The sequence below is a fragment of the Vipera berus genome (genome assembly GCF_964194415.1).
Source record: "Vipera berus genome assembly, chromosome: 12".
NCBI classification, from domain to species: domain Eukaryota; kingdom Metazoa; phylum Chordata; class Lepidosauria; order Squamata; family Viperidae; genus Vipera; species Vipera berus.
In genome coordinates this window covers 18,791,859-18,812,336 of record NC_138215.1, presented here as the reverse complement: position 1 = coordinate 18,812,336, position 20,478 = coordinate 18,791,859, and the positions used below count along the sequence as shown (strand labels likewise).

Genomic DNA, 20,478 nt, shown 5'->3' with positions numbered 1-20,478 from the left:
GTACTAACTCCAGGCCCAGAGCTAATCAATAATGTAAAAAAACGCGCATGTTGTTTTGATTTTTTGTTTGTCTCCAAGTGTTACCCTATTCCCTCGAGAGGGATACGGTGCTAACTATGCAACAGCTGCATTTTACGATCCAGCTCACTCTTGTGCAGTTAAAACAGAAGTTTTTCCTGGTGGAATCATGGTGGAATTGGCTTTTTTTCCCCCAGTCAGGTTTGAGTTGAGAATGCCAAATTATGTGTTTTGGATGCCCCCTGCGACGGTTCCCCTGCGTCGTTCCTGGTTGGACCACCTACTTTAGATTAACGGAGAACCCAAAGCTGAGACTTTATTCATTTTTCCTGATTAATATAATCACTGTTTTAACGTACATCAGACTGTCAGGAAATGATATTAAAGCAATCATCATGAGAACGGCAAGGACATTCCTACCAATTAGAGAGCCCCAGGTGTGCTGTATTTTTCGGAGGGAGATCCCTGGGCTCCAAGAGTCGTGCGGGTGATCACATTCCCCCAAAACAGGCAGGCAGCTCCACATAATAAAGGGTGTGAAGCAAGGACCGAAAACGATAGCAGTGACATACAACTTCCGCTTAGCTGCCAGGTTTAGTTGCTGTTGAAAAGGCCCTGGATGTTCCCATCTGAATTCATTGGTCCCCTTCTAAATCCACCAAGACCATCGCCAATTTTAGGACGCAAAAGTGGTTTTTTGGGTTACTGAAGTACATCTTTCCTGTTCATCTCTCCCCGGTCTGTTTCCACTGGTTGAGGCAGGAGGGGAAGGAGAAATTTCCTGACTGTGAGAACGATTAATCAGTGGAACGACTTGCCTCCAGAAGTTGTGGATGCTCCGACACTGGAGGTTTTCAGGAAGAGATTGGACAGCCATTTGCCTGAGATGGTTATAGGCTCCCCCTACTTGAGCAAGAATTGGGACTAGAAGACCTGGAAGGCCTCTTCTGAAACCAAAGCCAGATAAGCAGCCAGGAAGCCTAGGACATTTTGCTTAACTAAAGGTGCGAGCGGGCCCGTCTTCAAATTATGAGCCCAAATTTAAGAGAGAGTAACCCTGAGCCTCTTCCGTAGCATTCAGAAGCCTTCTAGATACAACTCTACTTAGGGTGTGCCTCCTTTTTTTAATACTTAAGCCATGCCAATCATAGGGCAACTGATTTTCCAAACCACGATTCCTCAACGTGAGCAGATGCTAACCTAAAAATCTAGGCTTAACATCCTGGGAGGTCTAGGCTTAACCCCCCTCAATACTAGAATTAGGCTTCTAATCTTAAGTCTAGATTCAGCAGCAACTTCCAGCTGGACAGCTCCGTTTGAAGAAACCATTTCCAGAACTTCAGCCCTGCCTAAAAAGCCTCTTCTGCCCATTTCATAATCAAAGCAGTACTGAATAAGCCAGGTTGAAGAGAAGGCAGGCCGTCCTTGACTTAACAGCCGTTTGTTTAGAGACCGTTCGAAGTTACAACAGCACTGAAAAAAGTGGATTATGACCACTTTTCACACTTACAACCCATTGCAGCATCCCCAGGGTCAGGTGATCAGAATCCAGACACTTGGCGACTGATTTATATTTATGATGGGTTGCTGTGTCCTGGGGGGGGGGAGCCAGTTTCGCTTAACGACCGTGGCACGAAAGGTGGTAAAATGGGGCAAAGCACACTTAACCCCTGTCTCATTTAGCCACAGAAATTTCGGGGTCAGCTGTGGTCATAAGTTGAGGATTAACCTTTTCTAAGAGGGAAGGCCAACCAACCCAAAGAGGGGAAAAACTGAATCCTGACTTTAATCCTGATTATTATTTCTTGGATTGATTTAATCCTTGAGCACCTTCGGAGGCGAGCCAATAAGATGCCCTCTCAGCACATTTAACGGAATGCAGACATTGAGTAGGAACTGTTAAAATAAGGTACTTGGAAACACGAGAAAACTCCCCGTCTTACTCATCCAAGAACATGAATTCGAACAGACTCCATTCCCTGAGATCAACTTAAAGAGAAATTGTGCAGGGAAGATTGAGGCTCTCTCCTCATCACCTCTGAGTTGAATTGTTTCTAGGTGTGACCTGTACACCTAGAGAGGGTTGTTAAAGAGTCGGGTCAGGCTACCGATAAACAAAGAGACTGCAAAGAGCAGATAACGTTCAGATAACCTTTATTAAGCGAAGGAAGTTGCACGATATTTTAACTATCCAAAGCCGAAAATAAATAGTGGGGAGCAAAATGCTTTGTTGTTTCAAAAGTTATAATTTAAGGATGAGGTCTAATTTGCTGGCAAAACAATGGAGGGTAACATTCTGAGCACAATACCTACTTTGGGGTAGATTTATTCTCCGTTGCGTTGTGCTTGTGTCTAGTTGTACGTCCCAGATGATCACAACGCAACCTCTGGGAGAGCAATTAACAAGCAAGTCTTTGAAGGTCTAATAACTGGAGTGCTGAGGATCCTGGCTGTGGTGTTTGGCTCTCTGATGTCCGACGTACCTAACACCAATAACCAAATTTGCGCGACAAAATTGATTCAAGAAACGAAAAACAAGACCTCCCAAGCTGAAGTTTTTAACAATAGGATACAAGACCTTATCAGGTAAGAGTCCGATCAGATGTTTTAATTTTCCAACCTTGATTCTGCCATCCAGAAAGGTTGGGACTACAGTGTCCAGAATTCCATTGGTCATCCTGTTTTTGCATTCTTGAGTGGTTGCCCCAACTCTTTTGGAAAGGGCCACTGTTTTAAAGGTCTTTTAATCCCGCCTTTGCTGTTTTTATAAGTAACTCAAGGTGGCGAACATACCTAATACTCCTTCCTTTTCCTGTTTTCCCCTGTGAGGTGGGTTGGGCTGAGCGAGAAGAACTGGCCCAAAGTCACCCAGCCAGCTTTTGTCCCTAAGGCAGAACTAGAACTCTGTCTCCTGCTTTCTAGCCCTGTGCCTTCACCCTTAGAGCACGCTGATTCTCTTAAACTAAATTACTGTAAATATGTTTGTATGCACACGTGGGAATATTAGGACGCGGTGGCTCAGTGGGTTAGGACGCTGAGCTTGTCGATCGGAAGGTCGGCAGTTTGGCGGGTCGAATCCCGAGTGAGTGAGCGCCTGTTACTCGTCCCAGCTTCTGCCAACCTAGCAGTTTGAAAGCACGTAAAAATTCAAGTAGAAAAATAGGGACCACTACGGTGGGAAGGTAACAGTGTTCCGAGCGCCTTTGGCGTCTAGTCATGCCGGCCACATGACCACGGAGACGTCCTCGGACAAGCGCTGGCTCTTCGGCTTTGAAACGGAGATGAGCACCGGCCCTTAGAGTCGGAAACGACTAGCACGCATGTGCGGGGGAACCTTTACCTTTACCTTTACACGTGGGAATGAATGAATGAATGAATGAATGAATGAATGAATGAATGAATGAATGAATGAGAGCCAGTGGTAATTATTAAAATGCTAGACTAGGGACTTCTAGTCCTCCTTAAGTCAGGGGAAGTGACTGGGTGACCTTTGGGCCAGTTGCCTTCTTTCACTGAGAATTTGAAAAGCTTCTATCTATCAGCGTTGTTTGGACCAGCATGGTTAATTGCCTTAAATAAAAAGGCCTTCATCTAGCAATGGATTGATTTGGGATGATGATGATGAAGAAGGAAGAGGAGGAGGAGGAGAAGATGAAGAAGAAGATGGGGATGGGGGTGATGTTGGTGGTGGGGATGATTTTTGAATGGATCAAAATGGATGCATAGAACAAGAATGCAGCCTGCGTTGATAGCATCTATTTCTTTCCTTTTTTTTCCCCACTCCCCTCTCTCCCTCTGCTAGCTACATGGTGAACATTGGATTAATAGAGAAGCTGAATTGCTGCTTTCTCTCCATCCAAGGCCCAATTGACGAAACGCCCAAAACGGCGGCTTTCTTGCAGAATTCCACCGCGGCCTTGCACGGGATGTGTCAGCTGTGCTTCACCGTCAACGGCAGGCAAGTGTGGCGCTGTCGTTTTCACGGCCACTTCATCACAGAGGATGCCCCTTTTTTGCAAGCGCCAGTCTCCCGGCCCCTAGCCCTGAAACCCGACCCCTTAAGCCACTGTAGAAATATTTGCCTTGAAAGGTATGTCTGGAATGAAAGGTTAGAAGAGAACTCCTGGGCGTGTGTGTCTCTGCCCCAGGCATCCTGACCAAACCATGGGGAACAAAGACCCCCCAGGCCATCGTTTGGAAACCTTGGCAAGCTTTAACTTCAACTCCCAGAATTCCCCAGCCAGCCTCAGAATGGCTGAAGTCAGAAGGCGTCTGGGAAGGTGACGAACGGTGATCAGGATATGACCCTGGGATTTTGCAACCATTCTCAGTACATGCCGGCGCCTGAATTTTAGTCATACAAATGCTGCAATAGTCACATGTGCGAGGACCTGCTGTAAGTCTCTTCAAGCAGGTTGCAAGCCGAGGTTGTAAATGTCCCAGGGAAAACCATGCCTAAGCATGTGTCTCTCCACCTCAGCAACTTTAAGATGTGGACATCAACTCCCAGAAATTGTGGACTGCAACTCCCAGAATTGAGATGGCATGCTAGCTGGGGGATTCTGGGAGTTGAAGTCCACCCATTTCCAAATGGCTGAGGTGGAGAAACACGGCTCTAAGCTCATTGGAACAATTATAAGATATCTCCATCCATCCATCCATCCATATGTGGATCCGCAAAATAAGTCTCGCCCTTCAAAAACGTCATTCCTGCTCCTCTTCCACATATGCTTTTAAGCCTTCTTAATTCTTTTAACTCCAAGCACCCACCGGATGCTGAAAGAATAAATCAGAATTTTGGCTGTCTCCACGTGCAACGGTGTTGAGAGCCTTCCAGAAGACTTTTTGAAGCTTCTCACCATTTCTGATTAGCCCCCGGGTTGCTAATCAGAAACCCGTTTCCCAAATCTCCGTGAAGTTAAAAGAGTTTCGTTTCTTATTACGGGAAAAAAATATATGTGATGAATTATACAAGGCAGGCCAGCCCTGGCGGCTTACAATTTCTTCCTCAGCCCGGCCTAAGGATGGATGAAGTCGGAACATTCCGAAATGGTTTCACAATCCAGTCTGATAACACTTTTGTGATGATGCCTATAAAATAGGCTGACGGTAAATGACAGGTCCTTGGAAAGTGGGGAGGGGGCAGAAAAGTCTCACCTCACTGATCAGGGGCTTAGGAAGCACTCGCATACCTACAGGGTGAGCCCCTGCCAGGAACAGTGTTGGAAAGGTCAGGTCAAAAGGATAGCGAGGGATATGGGCTTCTTTGTGTCGCATTTTATTGCAGTAATTAAGTTAATGTCTGGTTTGTCTGCTTGGTGGCCAATAAAAGGGAAGGAGCGGCTGGGGATTGGGTGCTGCTGCCTGCTGCTGGCAAAGAGTCGCATTCAGCCCTTGCTGCAAACTGCCGGCTGCGGAAATCCAGGGTGGTCCTCAATTTACAACAGTTCGTTTAGCGACTGCTCAAAGTTACAACGGCACTGGGGGAAAAAGGGACTTAGGACCGTTTTTCACACGTAGCAGCGCTTTGAACAGTCACTAAATGGGGGACTACCTGCATTGTGAGCATAGCTGACCTACAGCTAGTCCTCAAATTACGACCGGTTGCTTAGCAACCACTCAAACTTAGAACAGACTTCCCCATTGGTACTTAGGACCTTGTTCTGAAATTCTGACTGGTGCCCCCTCCCCCTCTGGTCACATGACTCTACACACACACACACACACACACACACACACACTTCGCTTATTTACTAAAATTGCCTTTTGTGGAGGGGTGTAGAAGGCCATCGTTTTTCCCTTGTTTCCAAAGCCCAAACATCTGTTTTGGCAAATTTTCTCCGAAGCGCTGCTGAACTAGAACTCCCAGCAAGCCTTACTCTTGCTTGCGACGGCTGGAATTCTAGCGCAGAAACATCCGGCTGGCATGTCTTCATTCAGCTTTGGACCTTCTTGCCTCTCTTGTGTTTTTGAGACAGAAGCTTGAGCATCACCAACAGCCAAGCTCGGATAGCGAGATGGAGCGGTGCAGTCAATTTAATAAATAAGTAACGGATGGATCTTGCGCTCTTTCCTTTGGCAGGTCCGGAAGCATCTTTGCCGAGACCCACCCGGATCCCACCGGGCTGACGGCGGCTTTCAAGGCGACAGATCTGGTGGGCGTTTTGCACATGCTCTACTGCGTTCTCTTCCACGGCACCTTCGTGGAGCTGAGCGCGGCCAGTCCCAAGGAGAGCTTCGCGGCCAGCACCCTGCAGGTCGCTCTCCAGAGTTTGCGCTTCTTCAACAGCTTTGCTGTGCTGGATCTGTCCGCTTTCCAGGTAGGGCTTGTCCGGAAGTCACAAGCTGCCGCTTGGCTGCTCTTCTCTGTTTGTGCACGTGTGACAGTTCTGCACTGCCTCTTCTAACCGATTGGCAAAGCGTGGCCCGCTCTGGTTCTTGAGAACCACCACAGCTAGCCGGGGTTTTTCTCTGAGCTACACAACATCCTCATTTCCACAAACCTCGGCCACGATCTGAATCAAGTTGGGCTCTGGAAAAGAAAAAAAAGTTGCAAAATCAGATCCAGTCACGCGGTGACCCACTTTATGATCATTGTTGCTAACGACCTTAATCTCCGCGTTCCCTTAAGAGTGGTAAGTCAAGGTCCCAAGAAATTCAGACGAGTTGCTTTCTTAAAAGCCATTTGATTTTCAGTTTGCAAGAATCCTCTCTTCTTTTTCTCTCTCCGGAGGCCCCGATCCAGCTGGATGTTTTATTTTCACTGAATAAAAGAGCATCTGCATTTCTTCAAATTCAGCAGTCGATCGCTTTCCCCTCTTTGGTTTTTTTTTTGTTTTTTTAATTTGTTTAAAAAGTGTTGGTCGTGCATTTACGGTCCGAAATGCTCAAGCAGGAAAAAATTAGGCAACGCGGAAAGAATATTTCAGTGGCAAGGGTTGTTTCTCAGGATGTCATCCATTTATCTCGAGCATCTAAACAGCGGGAAGGCGTCAGGAAGAAGCAGCGGCAGGATACTGAACCGCCATGAAAAGGGGTTGTAGAGGGGATGTGCAGTTCCTCAGCGAAGGGGGGGGGGAAACAAACCAGAATGTTAATGTTTATATACAATCTTTGGTGCCCTGAGGCCACTTGTTATCGGAGGGAGGCTATAAACACAGACCACTTCTCTTGGGAAAAAGAAAATGGCCAAGAAAATGTTGGCACATCATCTCCAGTAGTAAATGATCAGGGAGGGGCAGAGGGCATCGCATTCCTCTCCCCCCCTCCCCCCCGCCGCCGCTCTTAGGGGCATCGTGGCACGACTATGCCCAAGTCTTTCACTAGATTTCAGTTGGGCTTGGACAGCTTTGTGGCATCTTGGAGGCATCTAGCCAAAAGTGAGTGTAAACTATGAAGAGAGTCTCTTCTGGCCTGGCTTGTAAGCTAAACAGATGACAGAAAAGGTAAAAAAGAGGAATGAGGAAAACTTAGACACCCCTACTAGGAAGAAAAGTCAGACTGATGAGACAGGAAAGTTTGAGAACTTCCACCACCTCCTTCTCTTCTCCTTCTCCTCCTTCTCCTTCTCCTTCTCCTTCTCCTCTTCCTCCTCCTCCTCCTCCTCTTCTCCTCCTCCTCCTCCTTCTCCTCCTCCTCCTGCCAGTAAGTACACTAGGAATCAAATGACTTGCCATCCCCAGTCGCAAGATGAATTTGGGGCTAGCCTTAGTCCGCTCGTCTCCATACGATTTTAGCCCGTCGCCCACCAAACTAAACAACCCAGAGCCAACCCTCTGCGCCCAGTGGCTCTTTTCCCACCGAGAGGCTGCTTCTCCCTCCAAGTGGGCAGGCTTTGATGTCCCTGCCTCCTGCCTCCCTTCTCCCCTCTGACCCCACATCGCTTTTTCTGGCTGACATGTTTATTAAATAGAGCCTCCGGGCTGCACCGATAAAGCCGCCTTATCCCGAATCCCTCTGCCGTAACCTGCCTGCCCGTTTTTTTCCTCCTCCCACATCCAACACACATTAAACTCCTCAGCTAGCCAGGATTTTTTTGCCTTTGCTTATAACTTGCCAAACAATGAGATTTTAAAGGGTTGCTCTTTGCAAGTGGGCGATCAAGGGGGGGGAAATACATTTGGAGTCATGCAAATGGAGGCAGAACGGGCTTGCACTCCCTGTCCTTGCAAACTTCTGGAGAGGGAAAAGACGGTCCGGGCAAGTTTACAGAGGCAGTTGCAGCCCATCCGTCAAGCTGCGTTCAAGCCATGGTGGCTGGGAGGTTGTGTCAGCCTGTACACTTGACTTGATTGGGCGTTGAAAAGCAGCCAGGCCAATAACCTAGCTATGGAGACATAGCCGGGTCTCAAAGACCAGGGACGGACCAATTGCACAGAGCGTTCAAAGCTATCAAGTAGTAGGAACCCAGCTTCGGTGGTAGAGTGTGTCGGTATAATGAGCTGATAGGAACTGCAAGCAAGAGTAGTGCGCTCTAGTTTCATGGAGTCAATCCTTGCCACCAAGGGATTTGAAATTGCTCATAGCGGGACCTTCCCAAGAAGGGGAAAAGAGACAAGGGCAGGAGTAAACCCCAGCGTATTTGAGTTGCGTCTATTTGGGCTTCATTAAAACAAGCCGGAGTTGCCTGGATGAGAACATCAATTGATCTTGGCTTGTGTTCAGCGCACACATACACATTTGCCTGTCTGTTTAGTATCTGAAATTCAACACGTTTTTTGTCCTTGATTACTGATTTTTTTTCCCCACAGGAAAATAGCTTTGGGAATGACGCCTCTTCCAATAGTAATAAATGGCTTTGATTAAGCTGTGGGGTAGGAAGCTCTTTTATAATCTGTGGGTAGATTTTCAATCAAGCCATCTGAGTGACTTGACTTGACTTGTCTTGACTTGACCTGACTTGGCTTGTCTTCACTTGACTTGACTTGGTTTGACTTGGACTTGGATTTGACAGGATTCTTTTCTATTTCTTGATTTTACAGATTCTTAATTTGGGAATCCAATGCCACCTGAAATACCAAGTCCTCTTGCTATTGGCAAGATCCTCCCCAATTGCCCACACCATCCATAACATCTTTTGGGGGGCACATTAGGTGGAAATCCCCCCAAAATGGAGAGTAGGCCCCAAACAGGCTTAACCTATTTTAAAAAAAAATTAAAATCCTTGGATTCAGTCGGATGTTTGTAGAAGATGCCTCTAAGATTTCTCTCCTTTCCCTCCAGTCTGTGGTTGGCGCTGAAGGTCTCTCCCTGGCATTTCGGCACATCATCAGCTCCCTGCTCTGGCACTGTTCCCACCACACCTGCGAAGTGCTGCTTCACGAAGTCATTGTCTGTGTGGGCTACTTCACTGTCAACCATCCAGACAACCAGGTATGGAGGCCTGCTTATAGGTTTTCAGCCCAATGTTTCCCAACCTTGAACATGCGTGGACTTCATCTTCCAGAATTCCTCAGCCGGCATGCAGTTTGACTGAAAACTGGTAATCAATGCCAGTTTTCCAAAAAAAAACCCAAAAACCAATGTATAATCTGCTCATGTGAGTACAGGACACAATAAATGCAGCCTGGTTGCTGAGCGTCTGAAGTTTGGTCACATGACCATGGGGGGGGGGCAGGGACAACTGTCAGAACTGCGAATCCGAGTTGTAAGAAGCCCCCAGGATAGGTCCGTCGTCCTGTAACTGTGAATAGTCACCAAGCAACTCGTCGTAAGTTGAGGACTACCTCCACCACTTTTTTGCACCCAGAGCAGATTTAATTTGTCACCTTCTGATGAAAAAGAGATTGGTTATATCTGCTATAACCAGCATAACAAACTAGGCACACCCTTGCTCTGATAAAGCCTTTCCGGAATCAGCCGTCCAGGGACGTAAAACGTTGTTTTTACAATCCAACCCGGATGTCCCAAAGATGCTTTTTCCAAAAGGCAAGTGGACTTCCTCAGGTGTTTGTTTGTTTTTTTTTCCTTGAAAGCCTGTCACTTCCCATCCGAGAAGCCCCTTCAGCTCCGAAGGGAAGAAGCTTCAGGGATGAGAAGCGAAACGTTTTCAAAGAAGGAAACCACCAAAAATGGCGACCTGCAGGATGGACTGTCGCCACAGACATCCCACCTGGATAGGCAACCATTGGAAATGTTCTGCTCTCCAAGGCCGGGTCACCTCCCCGTAACTCCTGGCCATGGGCTCCGTTTGGTGGGAAACCTCATGATCTGAGCTTTCGTTTATATCGTTTTTTGGGGGCCCCGAAAGAGATTTAGCCTCCTTTTATTCCCTAACTCACAACTGGGGGGGTGGGGTGGGGGGGGAAACTACCCCTATGCCACAAAAATCTCCCTCCCTATTCATTAGCCCCTTTCATCACTCATCTGTCAGCTTAACAGGTCCCACGATACCGCGGATGGGCACCAGAGGGAATCCTGGGTAAGAAGAACAAATGCTTCAGCCCCGCTTAGAAATGACACGGCCAATTGAGGGCTTCACAAAAGTTGCCGTTTCTTAATTAAAACTATTGCTGTTAATTAACAGGCTCCTTGCATCCTGTGCCACTTGGGGACGGGGGGGCGGTTTCTCCTGCTCTCTGATCTAATTAGTAAACACCGTGGTGGCTGGCAACTTTGGAGCACATTTGCATTTTATATTGGACAGTTGAAGGGGGTCCAATAATTAAATTAACATGAGTGACGAATGAATTTGTTTCCTCCGCATCGCCGCATTGGGAATTTCTAAAAAGAGCAAAGAAAGAAAAAATAACCTTTGCATATTCATTTTTTTTTACAATGCACCAGGCATTTGTCTTCCAGTGCTCCAAATTATAACTCGGACAGCATAATATTTACCAACAGCTTTACAATTTTTGCCCTTTTGTGAACTGAAAACCCCTTCTAGCATAGATGATGTTACCTAGTTGGGTCATGAAGCGTCTGCAAGAAAACCAGCAAGCTCAGAGAGCACCAAGGACCACACAGTCCATCTCCTCCTCCTCCTCCTCCTCCTCCTTCTCCTCCTCCTCCTCTCTGCAAACCCCTCTAGTACTCATGACGTTACCTAGTTGGGCCAAGAAACGCCTGCAAGAAAACCAGCAAGCTCAGAGAGCACCAAGGACTACACAGTCCATCTCCTCCTCCTCCTCCTCCTTCTCCTCCTCCTCCTCCTCCTCTCTGCAAACCCCTACAGCACTGATGACATTACCTAGTTGGGCCATGAAACGCCTGCAAGAAAACCACCCAAATCAGAGAGCACCAAGGACCCCACCGTTCCACCCTAGGCGCTCTTCTATCAAAATCTGTCCATCTTAGTGACCCATTCAGGTGCTGAGAAGCGCCCCTGATGTTTTGCGGGCCCCGCAGAGCTGAATAGCTCTTGGTGGTTCACCGCCAGAATGTACAGGGTGACCACCGCCGCCATATGATGCCAAAAAATAATTCACTTCTACAGATCTCTTCTTTGTTTCCATGTCATTAGCACATTAAACTCGGCATGAAAAGGCGTCTGTAGAATAATCTTTGCAGGGAAGGGATCTGTCTACATTTATAACAAGAAGGTCTACAGGGCCTTCTCACTCCCTTACTAAGTCTTCCATCCACCCACCAGCTCTAGACTTACTTACATCTGTTAGTCATAGCTCCATTTGGCTTAAAGCTTGCTTATCCGTTTCCAATGTAGGCTTGTTTATTCTTTTTAATTGGATTAAGATGACAATCTAGGCAACGTTTTAAAAGGTGTCACCGTTACAGTCATTTTGCTAGCTTAGTCCTGACACACACAGGGCCGGTTGTCCTTGAGGTTTGGGATCCTGGGCTGAGCGGCAGTGGTGGATGCGGTCCTTGAACGTTTCCCTTCGATTCCGGTTCTTGCTTTGTGCAAATGCATCTTCCGTACACGTGTAAGAAGGCTTAGAAGACCTCCAAGGTCCCTTCCGACTGAGTTATCCTGTATTCATTTTTAAAATTTCATTTTAAAGCCAAATTGATCACCTTCCAACACTATTTACTCCTTTAAGAGAAAGATTTAGCCTTTCAAAGTCTAGCCAGCTGCATGTCCACCAAATTATAGGGGAGGAAACGTGATAAATATTCCTAGAAAAAAAAAAGAGCTCCTCCTTTCCTCACCCCCCCCCTCCAAAACACGAAGCCTTTCTAGTGTTAAACCTTCGAGAAACAGATGGGTAAAGAGTTTGACCTCCCCCTCCCAAGATGACATATCCTTCTGATTAAACGGTTACAACCCCGGATTTGTTTATAGAGTAGCAAAGAAATAATGCAGATCTAATTTGAAAGCCGGAGAAGGTACATTCCAGAGCTCCATCACACTAGGATTTCTTTTTTTATAGAGTTATAAATAACCTCACCCAAATGCGTTTCAGTGGTTAAATGGCCCATTGTGCTAGACGGCAGGGACTCCAAATGATGGGTTCCTGTAATTGTCAGTCAATGCAAGTTATCGCCCCACGGAGCCCCTTATCAGATTCTGAGTGTGGTCTCTCTTTCGGCGTCTCCCAGAACTTTTTAACCCCAGCATTCCTCCAAAGGCGGTTGACCCTACTGGGGGAATGCAGACCCACTGCAGAACACCCATCCAACGCAAACCAGCCCGTTTCTGCTTTTGATTTGATTTTTATGATTTTATTTTTACAGGTAACTCTCACCTTAACGGCCGCAGTTGAGCCCCAAAATCCTGTCGTTCAGTGAGACATTGGTTATGTCAGGTCTGCCCCATTTTACGACTTTTTCTTGCCACGGTCATTAAGTGAATCGCTGCAGCCGTTAAGTGAAACTGGCTTCCCCAGTGACCTTGCTTGTCAGAAGGTTGCAAAAAGGGGATCACATGACCCCCAGGACACGGCAACCGTCATAAATATGAGACAGTTGCCAAGTGTCTGGATTTTGGATCATGTGACCACAGGGGATGCTGCCATGATCGTAAACGTGAAAAATGGTCATAAGTTATCAGTGCCGTTGTATCTTTGAATGGTCACTAAATGAGCTGCTTGTAAGTTAAGAACTACCTATATTTTTTATTTTATTATTATTATTTATTATTATTTATGTGCTGCCCATCTCGCTGTCCTAGACTCCAGACGGCTTACATCATAAAGCAACAATATGAAACCATTAGAGCATTAAAAGCATTAAATATGAAAAAATGAAAACCTTTAAGAGTTAACAAAAAGTTGGATAAGAATGTTGCTTAAAAGGCAGTCCGCTTTGGCCCCAACAATACCCTTTCATTTCATAGCCGGTAGTTTAATCCTCACCCTCTCTATCGTATTTAGCCAGGATTCAGCCGTGTAGGTTCCATAAAATATCTCTGGAGCTTCTTCCTACAGGTTAGGGCTTTCTTTGCCTGCCCATAGAGCTGAAAAAAACCTAAAGTTCAAATAAGCCTTCCAAGAAAGAAGGAGGAAGTGAAAGAGGAGAAGCAGAAACGTGATGAAAACAGCAGATGGGAGGTGCCATCAGGGTGGATCAATCAAGAGTCCTCCAGAAGGTGCCTTCTTCTGAGGTCAGGAAGAAATGGTCTTCTCTGGCAGCAGATCATGGCAGTGCTCCTCACAAGAGTTGTCTTGTTGGACATCCCTCCTTTTGCCCAGTCCTTGATGGAGCCACCCGTTTCACGTGTGGCTTTTCCTACTCTTAATGAGATTTAAACATTGGCTATCCAAGGTTTCATTGCTGTGTATAAGGTGAGGCTTTACGTTTGGTGAACGAGCTAGTGTGATTTTGGAGGTATCAACAAGCAGTAGCTTGAACGTATCTCGCCAAGGTGCCAACTCAACATTGCGCTATCTTAGCCCCCGGTTCTGGCACAAAAAGGGTGTGTAAGCCACCAAGCAGAAGTCCCGTAATCCGAGCACAACTCTCACACCAGCGTTGTGTTTAAGGAACGAAAGTGAGTGTGTAGGGAGAGCTCCACCGAGCTTTTGCAGGTAGTTAAGCTAGCCAGGTGAAAAAAACCAACCTTCCATGTTTTGTTAAAACAGGTAGTGGTGTTAACTAGGAATCTTGCTTTTCATTCAGTAAAATACAAGGCGTAAAATAAGGCTTTATTCCCCAATATCTGCATCTTCCAAGAATTTGGCCTTTTGGTTGCCTTTTCCATTAACTTGGGAGTAGACCTTTTCAAGGACCCTTACAAGCCTTCATTTGTTAAGAAATGTATTATAAACCAAAGATCAAAGCAGCCTGTTGAGTCCACATCTCAACCCCCTGAAATCAGGCTGGTTTAACTGGAGGTGGGGGGGGGGAATCAAAATTCCTCTTGAAACAGTCTTGTTCTATGCTGCTGCTTAGCATGCAAGTTCTGGAAAAGTTTTTCCAATGATTCTTACAGGATTCTGGAAGGATTCTACAGGAACCCAACATGTGGCCTTATTTTTAATTTCTAAAAATCTCAGACCTGTTTCACCTGCAGTCGTGAGGCTGGCTAGCGTTCCTCATCCGTGAAAGTGGTCAGCAAAATTGTTTTTCAACAGTTTTGTCTTTCCCGAAATGAGGAGCAATGGGCAACAGTTTCTAGAACAAATCTTATTTTTCACTCACTCTCAGCCGTCTGGCGAGGAAGCACCCTTGCTTTCTTTTGCTTTGCTTGTTTGTTTATTATAAGATTGATAGATTTGCAGTCTTCAAACAAAAAAGGCAAGCCCATTAATAAAAGCATTTTTAAGCGGCTATTTTAAATTCCACTTCCTTGAGTCAGACAAAGAACAATTATTGCACACGTAGAATAACCAACATAGCCCCATATCCCTCGGTTAATGATAATCTTCTATATCCCAAGGTTAGATATACGACTTAGTAAAGGATAAGATAGAAATACACATTTTCCTTGTAAGCAGCTTTATTTTTGGAAGATACTCAAAAAAAGAAGCAAAGGTTGGGTTTTCAGAATTAACATTTGTGAACATTGCAAGGTATGCGGCCACATAAGCAGATTGTTTTGAACGTTTGCTGGGGGTAATTTTAACCACTGAAAAATCTGTAAAAAGGGCTTTTTTCTAAACCCACAACTTTTGTTTTGTTTTTCATGAAAATAAGAAATGCACACCTCAGCAAGAACAGACCTCGTTGGATGAAGCTGGCTATATTGATTAAAATGTAGCTTCAAGACTTTTAGGACTTCAGTTGCGATCCTGCTTTTTTCGAGGGAGGGGTGTCATTCAAAGCCACAACCCCTGCCTGCCTCGCAGGGAGAGTGGACCCTCCCACAGCCTGTGTATTTAAAATTCCATTTGGATTTAGGAGACTTAAGGGGTTCCTCTTTGTATTCACTGGAAGGTTTTCAATTTCATTTTCGCTATTGAACTAAAAAATGTGAACTATTGCGCTGGTCGATCCGTGCTTGACCCGAACTGCATTATGAACCGAGAATGTGTTCTTAGCGAATTGTTAAAAGTTCTTTGAAACTTGTAAATCCCTGTAATTTATGTTCCTCTGGCCTCTTAACCATTTCTTTCTCTTTCTCTCTCTCTCTCTTTTCCTTTTTGACCTTCTGGTTTTAATTTGGAGCGCAGCTTGGCCCTGCTGTGTATACCTGTAAAACGTGCAGTTATTGTTTTTTCCTGAATCGCAACCTTAGAAAAAGCTACTGCCGTCCTCAATTGGAGGAGTTTCCTTGGAGGCGAGAAAGTCCTATGTGGGTCAAACGGTTCTTTTGCCTGTCACCATCCTCCTCCTCCTTATCATTAATTTTATGATGGCTATTATCTTCCTGAGTGTCCCTTGAGCCTAAGCTGATGTCATCTACCGTTTCTTTATTATGTGGAATTAAATAACTGAAGAATTTTTCCCTGGAAGAAATCAGTAAGAGCATTGCTTAGCATAACTTCTGCTGTAAAGTTTGCCTTGCCTGACAGCAGCTCCATTTATCTAAACAATCCCGTCAAAGGCATTAGTAAAAATCGAGATTTTATTTTATTTTTCAAAAAAAGACCTAATGGGAGGATCTTATTCAGCTGCTGCTCAGAATCCTAACTCTGCTATACGTGTTTCATCGTCTTTTCTGGTTGTTCCAAAAAGCTTGTCGTTAGGATCAGCTCTTTCCTAAAATCTCTACTTTCCTTAATCTTTCACCACAGTTACTACAACTTTACACGTGTTTTCTCCCTGTCTAAGCTACATGTAGGTATCAACTGCCTTTTTTTTTGCCTTTTTCTGTCGTTACTGAAGAATTAAAAAGTTTGCATTTTCGGTAAAATTCTTATTGTGTAGTTTTGCAAGTACAGGAAAAAAGAAGGAAGTAGCTGGATGGAGGGTGCAGTCCGAAATCAGTGTTTAAAGTAAAAAAAAAATTCTTGTTGTTTTTCTTAATTAATACAAACGCTTCTTGGCTTCATAACTTGATTTTGCTCCTTTTCCAGGCGGTTGGGGAAATCTGTCAGCACAGCCGACTGTAACGTGGTGCTCTCTGCATTTTTTAGGTGATTGTGCAATCCGGCCGCCATCCCACCGTCCTGCAGAAGCTGTGCCAGTTGCCTTTCCAGTATTTCAGCGACCCTCGACTGATCAAAATCCTCTTTCCGACACTAATTGCCGCTTGTTACAATAACCCACAAAACAAGATCATCCTGGAGCAAGAAATGAGCTGTGTGTTGTTGGCCACCTTCATTCAGGTAAACGTTGGTTGATGTGAAGTCATCACACAGAGATTTCTGTCTAAAAAAAGCCTAGTAATTTGAAAGAGGAAGGAAGGAAGGAAGGAAGGAAGGGAGGGAGGGAGGGAGGGAGGGAGGGAGGGAGAAAGGAATGACAAGTTTTCCATTTTTTCCCAAATGAAAGGCTTGTTCATGGTCCAAAGTTTTATCTCGTAAACATTTGCTAAGTATTTTTGGAGAATACTCTTATCGGCTGATGTTTTTTCTTAAAATGTGCCTAGTCAACTCTGCTAAAAATTTGAACAGCTGATACTTTCTAAGATGCAGGTAAACTCCTGAAACAGATACCATGATCCCATTCAACAGACAGATCTAGTTTTAATGTAATGCAACTGATACCAAAATGTAAATGTTGACACATATTTAAATAGAATGGAGGGTTTATTTTTTTTAATTACAGATATGAACTTTAGATCCTGTTGCCAGTGGCAATAAATATCAGCTATGCTAAATGTTTAGATCAGAAATTCCAGTTTACATAAACAATCATTCTTTTTTATGTGTGTAAGGATGCACATTTTTTTGGCATTCCAGCAGTCTACTTTAATAATCAGCTTGTACAAAGCAATGTTTATTTATGTGCACATGTCCATGCATTGACATTTAATTGCTCCTATCAACCTTCAGACACGTTCCAAATTTGTAGTGCTTAACCTGTTGCAAATCTGTAAAGTGGTTGAAAGATTTAAACGTTTTTTTCCCATCCATTTAAAGCAGTTTCTGCGAGACTTGGCAATATTTATATTCGAGAGTGAAATTGTAAATAAGTACATAAAAATATACTGCAATAGCAGCAAAATACGAAAAACAAGGCTCAGATCATAAAACCGAGAGATCAGATTCATTAAATGAAGAATGGAAGGATGAAATGCATTTTTATGCAGGAAGTTTTCTTCTGCAACTCTTTTGAAAGCACAAAGTAGCAACTGTGAATGATTTTGGCTACTGCAACTTATAAAAAAACAAAAGCATCGATTGCTTACATGAAAAATGAACTATTGTTTTAACCAGCCTCAGTTAAATCCAGCTTAATTTTAATTAGTGTTGATATCTTTTAAAAAAAAAATTGTTAGCATAAACCTCTCCGGTTCTGTAACCCGAAGACAACTTAGCTTCCTCTGGCCTGTCGAACTTGTTTAGTAATCTGATTTCTCTTTAAAATAAATAAATAAATAAAATCTAATAAAATAGTATCAAACAAATAAACAAACAATTAGGCTGCATAAAAAGCTGAGTTTATTTTCTTCTCCCAGATATTGCAAAATGAAAAACAGATTTACACGGATACTTGGATTTCCAGTTGCGTGCTCTAGTGGGGAGACACAATGAGTGCCTTCCCGAGGCCGGCATCCTGTTTCATTTGGGGAGGGGGACAAAGGTCCAATGTGAGAATCTAGCCCTTAGACTGGAAAATAAAATGTTTACCATATGGGGGAATTGGGCCAAGCAGAAAGAATCCGATCAGGTTGCACGTACAGGGATGCAAAAGCACAGAACTCGCTGTCCAAATGCAAGCAAACAGAAAATAATAATAATAATGACACCCCTTCCAAAAAGAAAAAAAAGTATTCATTTTTAGAAATGGGGGGAAGCTATTTTTTTTTTTAAAAAAGCCAAGTTTACTTGTGCTTCTATGTTTTCCTCCGGCTAAAACCTATCAGAACCGTGGCTGTTTTGACAACCTTTAAATAGGAAAGCCTTGTATTAAAGGAAGCATTTTCCGAGTCGGCTCGCATAGATTTTTGGCTCTTGCTGGGAAATCCAGGCTGTATTGTGTTTCGGAGAAACCTGGACCACATTTGGGCTTTTGTTTCTGTAGGATTCTACACAAGGCTCTAGCCAAACAGACAACCAGCCTTCACAACAAAAGGGTAAGTAATATCCAGGCTATCAAATTAACCGTGGTCTCGTCTTCAAACCTCGCAACGGTGGTGTTTTAGGAAACAGCTCGTGGGAAAACTGGAAGTTCCTGCTGGATCTTGGATTCCTGCGTAAGGTTGACCCAATGCTAAATTACTTTTTTTTTTAAACCGAGCTTCTTTTAAAAAGCAGAAAATAGATTCCAAGGTAAGGCAAATCTGGGTGGGGAGGAGGGTTTGAGTGAGACCTCTAGCCCCAAACCCAGCAAAGGATTATCCCAACATAATTCTAAAGTAAGTCTGTGTTCTTCATTTGGCAGAAACATTCTTCGGTTTTCAAGATTACTTGGAGCTGTTAAACAGGTTCCCTCAGCAGACCTGGGAAGACGCCCGGCAGTTTTTCTTGAAGAAAGAGAAAAAAGGATAATTTATTTAATTGTTTTGTTTTGTTTTTCCAAGACGGTTTTTTCCCCCTTGTTAAGCAATTTTGGTTGTCTTGAAGATGTCGTTGGAAAGATTCTTCGATCTTGGCAACGCCTATATTGTAGATAAATATACATAGAGAGAGGTATATATATATATATATATATATTTTAAAAAAACGTATCATTTGCACTACTTCGGTCGGAAGACTTGTACATATTTTGAAATCCTGTTTCATGGTTTTGGAAAAACAAAGATTTCTTTTATTAGGAGTGTATATCTTTCTGCAATCTGCCATCTCCAGTTGGCATTATAACTCCCAGCGTTTTCTCACTAATGTGAGTGTTGTAGTTTGATATAACCAGCTGAATGATAGATTGAAGCCCAGCTGTCCCGCAGGAGGTCAAAAAAGTCAAAATGGCAATTGCAGCCACATAATTTTATATCTGTGGGCCCCATCTTAGCTTATTTGACCACATCCTGCAGAACCCCTTCTCACTCACCTTTGTGGTCCTGTTTTTCTACACAGTAGAATATTTGGCATTTTGTAATGCTGCTAAAACTATCCTCTTAAATCAGTGGGGTTTTGTTTTTTTTTAAACTTGGCAACTTTAAGAAGTGAGGACTTCAACTCTCGGCTGGCTGAGGAATTCTGGGAGTTGAAGTCCACACCTCTTAAAGTTGCCAAGTTTGGGAGAAAAAACCCCCACTGTTCTAAATAGAAACCAACTAATGAATGTTTTCTACATTTGTTCCTTTCATTTCAGTAATATTTTTCCCAGTCTCCTGTTCTAAAGACTTTTTCCTAAAGCAATTTATGTTGTTTGGTTGTCTGGAGGGTTGTTGTTGTTGTTTTTTTGTACAAACTGTTGGTATCCGAGCTTCCAATGTTTTTGGTTTTTTTAGGAAGCACAACGTTCTCGATGTAGATAATAAGCTACAGGAATTTCAACCCCAGGTGAGAATATTATTTGGGGCACCGGTTCCGGTTCACTTTAAATTTTGTGGGCATGTTGCAAACGTCGGGCATTTTGATAATGGCCGTTTTCCTTCTCTGTAAGTGGTAATTTTCACTAAGTTCATTAAAAAGAAATATTGGAACACGTGAGGTTGGATTGCATTCGTGTCATCATCAAGTATCGTCATTCTCAGAAGTGAGCGCTGGAAGTATGACATGACTCTGTTTTATTTTTCAGATGATTGAACCTCCAAGCCCTCTTAGATGTTGCTGCTTTAACAAACAGAAGTAGAACAGCTTTGAAACCTTTCTTAAGGTTTCAGGTTCATGCAGAAGCTTAAAGAAACAGAACAACAGAGTTGGAAGGGACCTTGGAGGTCTTCTAGTCCAACCCCTTACTCAAGAAGGAGAGCCTATATCATTCTGGACAAAGGGCTGTCCATTCTCTTCTTAAAAACCTCCAGTGTTGGAACACCCACAATTTCTGGAGGGAAGCCATTCTGTTGATTAATTGTTCTCACTGTCAGGAAATGACAGAAGAACAGAGTTGGAAGGGATCTTGGAGGTCATC

General features: G+C 44.1%; 1 protein-coding gene across 2 annotated transcripts in view; it reads left to right on the top strand.

The window, feature by feature from the left end:
* The window catches only part of SCAPER (S-phase cyclin A associated protein in the ER), a 79,739-nt gene extending 59,687 nt beyond the window's left edge, over positions 1–20,052 (top strand). For both annotated transcript variants that reach the window (XM_081337629.1, XM_081337630.1), the window contains 7 exons: positions 2,375–2,604; positions 3,821–3,976; positions 6,101–6,338; positions 9,241–9,390; positions 16,434–16,625; positions 18,487–18,538; positions 18,847–20,052. In XM_081337629.1, coding sequence (XP_081193755.1) covers positions 2,375–2,604; positions 3,821–3,976; positions 6,101–6,338; positions 9,241–9,390; positions 16,434–16,625; positions 18,487–18,538; positions 18,847–18,953 — 1,125 coding nt within the window. In that variant the 3' untranslated portion in view covers positions 18,954–20,052. The remainder of the gene's footprint in view (positions 1–2,374; positions 2,605–3,820; positions 3,977–6,100; positions 6,339–9,240; positions 9,391–16,433; positions 16,626–18,486; positions 18,539–18,846) is intronic.
* The last annotated feature ends 426 nt before the right edge of the window (positions 20,053–20,478 follow it).